This window comes from Protomyctophum bolini, assembly GCF_963924005.1.
Source record: "Protomyctophum bolini genome assembly, chromosome: 6".
Taxonomy (NCBI): domain Eukaryota; kingdom Metazoa; phylum Chordata; class Actinopteri; order Myctophiformes; family Myctophidae; genus Protomyctophum; species Protomyctophum bolini.
Genome location: NC_137867.1, coordinates 9022257 through 9028374, shown reverse-complemented (window position 1 = coordinate 9028374; position 6118 = coordinate 9022257). Strand labels below are relative to the sequence as shown.

The following is a 6118-nucleotide window of genomic DNA, read 5'->3' as shown; positions in this document are numbered from 1 at the left end:
AAAAGGAAAAAAAGAGAGGACGATGTTCATTTTGCAGTTGTATTCAAAGTTGTGTTGCAAAGTTTAACTTTGCCGTGAGACAACCAGACGCTTTTACAGTGTTAGATTGTGGGTTTACGCTTTAGTTTAGTTCAGTGTTTATCTCATTGTTTGAAACCCAGTTTGATGTGCATTAGGCCACGACGGACCCCAACTTGATGCAATTCTTCATCTATGGGACCCCAATCTACACTGTAAAATCCTCAGTGTTAATTTAACAAATTTAAGTGTACAGATGGTCCCCACCCACACCAGACGCTGGGAACCAGGGATTTATATTACACCTCCCTGCCGGTGAGCCGCTGGTTTGTGCCGTTCGGTGCGTCGGAGCTCTCACGACTCGCTTATCTATATATGAAGGTCAGAAGGTGTCACCCACAAGGGGGAAGGATAGAGGGGAAAAGGACATTCAAATCTCACAGCTGGTCCAGATTCGATGTCACTGGTGTGGGAAGGGCAATACAATTGGAGAGATGAAGGGGAAAAGGTCTTGGAGACGGGTACAGGGGAGGGATGAATGGGTGGATGCTTTAGCTGCGGGGCAGTCTGCACATTTCACAATGTTCTGTGCCCGGCTGGTTCATGAAGGTGCAGTGGGGGCACGACCATACGGCCGAAGAGAAGGCGGGGGAAGGTGCTCCGCTGCACAGCTGCTCGATGGTGACCCACTGCTCGGACCTCTTCCAAATCTGTGCCAAGCCCTCGCTGGAGGTCTTCACCGCGTCCAGCAGCCGACCAATGCTGTTCCTCGGCACGACCTCGTTGGTGGCCAAGAAGAGGAGCAGGTGGAAGTCGGAGACGGTGTTCAGGAACGAGGAGGAGCCCTGGGCGAGGTACGTGGCTAAACTGTCGTAGTCTTGCCTCTCTCCCTGGGCATTGCGGTTTTCGATGGGGAAGCCATGTGAGGAGGAGAAGGTGTACTGCGGGTCCTTGGGAAACGTGGTGGGGATATCGATGAGAAGATACTCCACCGGAAGAGGCTGAGCAAGAAAGGTGACATCATTTCCAAACTTGTCTTTGTCCTTGTAGAAGACATCCGGAACATACTGCTCGGAACTGGACTCTTTGGCATAGCCCAGCTCTGGAGCATCTCTGCAGGGCAGTAGGCACTCGTCTCTCACCAGAGCCATGCACTGGTTGGAAACCTGATAGCCCTCGAAGTGCACCTGGTTGTCTGGACCGCCTGTTGCCACCACTGTGACAAATTTAGATCCAAAATGGCCATCTCTTGAGAGCCTGCAGGGGTTTGGATGTTGATTCTGGAGGAATCCAGCCGTGATACACTCCTCTGCACTAAGGAAGTACGAGTCTTTGTTCCTACTGTAGCAGACAGTGCCTCTTCTCATATCCTGGGCGATCAAGTCAGTGAAGATCCAGCCCATCTTGCACAGGCCCAGCTTGGCAGCAATCTGCTCCACAGCCGCGGCGTTGGGGTCCTCCAGCAATTCGACACTGTTCTGTGTGCCGTTCTGTGGGGGCTCGTAGATCGCAGCCACTTCGGCACGTATACTCAGAGGGATGTCTTTGTGCTCGGTGTACCTGCCGTACAAGTATCCAATTCTTTGGTTAGCCGTGCTCCTCCAGAAGTTCAGGAAGCGCTCTGCAATGGTGTGGTTCTCAAACATGATGTTGTCCACGTGTCTGTATTTTTGTCTGTTGAGGGTGATGGCACTGGGCTGGCACTTGGTGCAAATGCCCTCTGGCCATGGAGGGTGTCCCTCACAGCCCACTTTGATCTTACAGCTGATGTTCTCTAGTGCTGCAAACTTCCCTTTGTCGGCGCCACCAGTCATCTTACGGATGTAGGCATGGAATGACATGTGCTTGACTGGGGGGTCGAGATGGTTCAGATAGTCCTCATCGAAAGGCTCCAACGGTACGCAGTGCACACACTTTCCGAGAGCGCTGTGTCGACACAGCTGTGAATCTCTGTTGCGGTAGATCCTGCCGTCCTGCTTGGCCAAATACTGGTCGATCTCATCTTCCTGGATCTGGGAGCAAGGAGTCAGGGACGAAGATGGAGCAGACCTCTCTGGAGACCTCCTGGAGACCTCTGGGGAACCTGAGGGGAAAAGGAACAGCATGGTGCCATGCTGAATCCGAAGAAAACCGAGGGTCTTGTTCTGGGATAGGATCTCGCCAGTCTTGTCCCGGTTTAGGTAAATGGAGAACCTGAAACCGTTGCAATTGGAGCTGAACTCCTTTTCCACCTTCCTCAAGAAGGCAGCTGTAGTCTCCGTCCTAGTAGAAATAATTCTCTTCATTCCATCAGGGGACTGTACCCGAACGGTAATGTTTTCCACCATATTCATCTATCTTTCCGCACGTCTTCTCAAAATAAGTCAGGGTCTAGCTGCCTTATATTGGCTAACCAGAGCTAGAGGGTTGTGAGCGATACGAGTGACATCGCGCACACACACACAACACAACCTGTTGCCATGCATGCCCAACGGCTGTGATTTGCGCAGGCCATATACGACTAAGACTATAGAGTGAACAAAAGAAACCCCATAGTCCAGAATTCATATCAAAGGGAGCTGTTCACCCCATAGATATTAAAAGAATAGATGCCTCATTGGCCGCTGCAGTTTGTTGGAGTGATGTGTGTTGAAGGAAGGAGGGGCGGAATAATTTATACATGGGAGAGGAAGTACGCCAGAAGTGTGGTATAGGCACGTTACTTCACGCGGCCACTCAAGTGATTGCTGGCCAATCACAGCGCATCTTTTCCGGGACGCTTATACTCTAAGGATTCACCAGGGGGGGGACGGACGCACGTTCATGCTTCTGCGGGGCTTCGCAAGGAATCTCGGCAAAGTCTGCCCCCTCTTGAGCACATACACTCCAGAGCCGGAAAAGGCGGTGTCTATACGTTTATATGTCTGTGAATCACCCCAGCACATATGCCTGCTCTTGGGTGATGATGTCGCCGGGCCCTATCGCATGCGCAGTAGTGTCCGCAGGGTGTCTATATGCATGCACAGTGCCGTCCTTTATTTGTCTGTCATGAACTACCCTCCACACGCAAGCTCGTGATTCGAGCCCATTGGTCCAAGCCAGTTTCGCACGTTCAAACAGCTATGGTTAAGTTACAGTACCAGAATCAGCTACCAGGGCATTGGGATTATTGTGCTATATATTGTATTATACACGGACCCTCAGTTTGATATTACTTTGACCTCTGGGACTCCAACTCATCAGTGTTTTTTTTTTCTTATATATTTGTTATCCCACGATTTTTTAACCCATTTTTCACCCCTGTGCCAATCGTCTACTGTGATCCTGGGCTCTACATACCCGCCGCCAACCTGGGGAGAGCAACGGACTTAACTCATGCTCCTAAACTTCTCATCAGTGTTAATGAAGTAACAATCGCACTCTCGAGTTACAGACCCTCCTTAAAGGGGGTTCGGGGTAAATTAAGTATACTGTATATGTATGCTCTGGGACATGGTCGGCAATAAAGTGAAGTATACCTGATTTGTTTGAAGTTGAACATGCACGCCTTGCACGGTATATCATTTTCAGACTGAAATGTAGCTACTTCTTATTCATCCCCAAAATGAGTGGATATCAGAGGTTTTGTAGCAATTTGCAGCATATGCATAACTATTGGGCCTTAAATGTCATTTAAAGAATATATGTTTTCGGCCCCTCTTTGTTTGTACATTTTAATGTAAATATAAAATCTCACTTGTGTGAATTGAGGGCGCTCATATCATCACATTCCGTGCTCAGCCAATCAAATCATCACAAATGTCAGTTTTCAGTATTAACCACTCCCAGTGTCCCCCTTCCCCTCCCAGTGACCTGTGGCGTTCCACAAGGAGGCATACTAGGTTCTTCACTGTTCCTAATATATGGAAATGAACATGACATCAGCTTGTTCCTGTTCGCAGATGACTCGGCTCTGCTGGTCTTGGACAGGGAAAGAATTGCAGGTTGAAAAAGCCTGTAGAACTGAACTAGAATGTAATCCACAATCGGTGTATAGCGATATGGATAAAAGCCATTTAAAACTCATTTAACCACTGCTCATTTTGCTATAGAGTACAGAAACCTGCAATGGACCTGGTCCACAAGATACGCTACACCACAATGTACACTGTCAAAGTAGTTCACAAACGTCAATGCGGTGCACAATCACAACACAACAGGGGGCTCCACTAATCACATTCAACCTAGATTTGGCTCAAACAAGTGGTTCAATTAGTTCTGCTATGCCACAAAAATGTACCAACAGTCTTAAAGGAGTGTAAATCCCCTTCTTTAAAACCGCTCTAATGTAGCACTTACAGGTGGCTGCAATTCGAACTTAACTGGCCGCTGTAAAACGTAAAAACCTACAACTTACTAAGGCTGCACAATATATTGTTATCGTTATTGAGGTATGAACATGCGCAATATAGCCTATCGCAAAAAGGCAACAGTATCGCGATATATAAAGCCAGCGACATCCCATCCATGCTATAGTTTTCATTGTTGCTACACTTAGAATATCAAATAACAAGTGTGTGAACCCAATGGCACTTACATTTAAGAGTGATATTGACTTGTTATTATGCAGTTTTTTTTAAATGTTTAGTTTTCAATATTGCAATACTTAAAATATAGAATATGAAATTGTAACAGTAATATCGTATAATGTATCGATATCGCAATATTTGGCATACATTCCGAGATATGTGATGTTGTTCATATCGTGCAGCCCTACTTGCTACCTACCTAACATATAGATAAAGTGACAGGCGAGACCATTTTATACTACTCAAGGATATATGAAACATGCTCTTCTCCAGATAGACAAACTACGGCCTTGTTAATTGAAGTGCAATCATGCACACTAGTCCTTTTGAGGTGCCGGTCAAACTGAAAACATAAAGAAGTCGCACAGGTAAAACAAGACAAAACAAACAAATAAATAAAAGAAAAAAAGATAAAATAAAATAATGTTGGCACTCGTAATTATCATTTCTCTTATGTTGAGGTTGCTAGTGCTGCTGACATCTGTATCTGCCTATATTGTAATGCCTTATTGCACAACCGAAAATGACAAAACTCCCCCAAATCCACGCTCTGAACCAAGGCTCCTGTGTTGCAGGCAAGATTTTTTTACCAGGGTTTCTTTTCCACCAGTAGCCTACTGTATCCAGCATCAGACACAACCCCTCTCTGGACTATAACCAGTTTCTGTCTACCTTACAGAATGGTGCAAAGACACCGGCCCAGTAGATATATAGACATTACTACGGCTGTCTGTCTTGCTGAATGGACATTCATTCCCACTTCCAATTACCTTTATGTTTGGATGCATGATAAAGGAGAGTTCGGTCAAACTTTGCATTTCTTCCTCTCTAAGAATAACTCATTTTCTAACTTCAGTTTCTTCTTTTCCTTTTGGCTTTTCCCTTCAGGGGTCGACCACAGTGAATCATCTGCCTCCCTCTCACGCTGTCCTCATGCCTCCTCTTCTTTCACACAAACTTCATGTCCTCTTTCAATACATCCTGGAACTGCCAGGCCTCCTCCCTGGCAGTTCCACTTCAGCATCCTTCTACCGATATACTCACTGCCCCTCCTCTGTACCTCCTATATGTACTCCAAACCATCTCAGCCTGCATGGCCTCTCTGGCTTTATCTCCAAAACATCCAACATGTGCTGTCCCTCTGATGTACTGTACTCGTTCCTGATCCTATCCATCCTTGTTACTCCCAGAGAGGACATAAACATTTTGGTCTCTGCTACCTCCAGCTCCGCTTCCCGTCTTTCCCTCAGTGCAACTGTCCCTAAACCATACAACATAGTTGGTCTTGGTCTCACCACCATCTTGTACACCTTCCCTTTCATTCTTGCTGATACTTTTCTATCACACATCACACCTGACACTCCGTTCTAATTCGGTCTCACCTTTCCTGCTCCAACTTAAACTATAGCCTCTCCCACTCGAACCTTAATCAGACTAGCTCCATACACTGTTCAGATGACCAGCTGTCCACTGCCAAGCTGCTGTACATTGAATTAGGCCACCTTCTGAGGCTCATCCCTACTTCCTCTAATTTCTGCCTTTTACCTCTGCTC

At 46.7% G+C, this 6118-nt stretch overlaps 1 protein-coding gene across 1 annotated transcript; it reads right to left on the bottom strand.

Moving 5' to 3' along the window:
• Nucleotides 1-569: 569 nt before the first annotated feature.
• Nucleotides 570-2345, bottom strand: LOC308316587 (nuclear protein localization protein 4 homolog; the record flags this gene model as incomplete). Its single annotated transcript, XM_080765275.1, has 1 exon — nucleotides 570-2345. The coding sequence occupies one exon, from the start codon at nucleotides 2343-2345 to the stop codon at nucleotides 570-572; it is 1776 nt and encodes a 591-aa protein (XP_080621401.1).
• Nucleotides 2346-6118: the final 3773 nt, after the last annotated feature.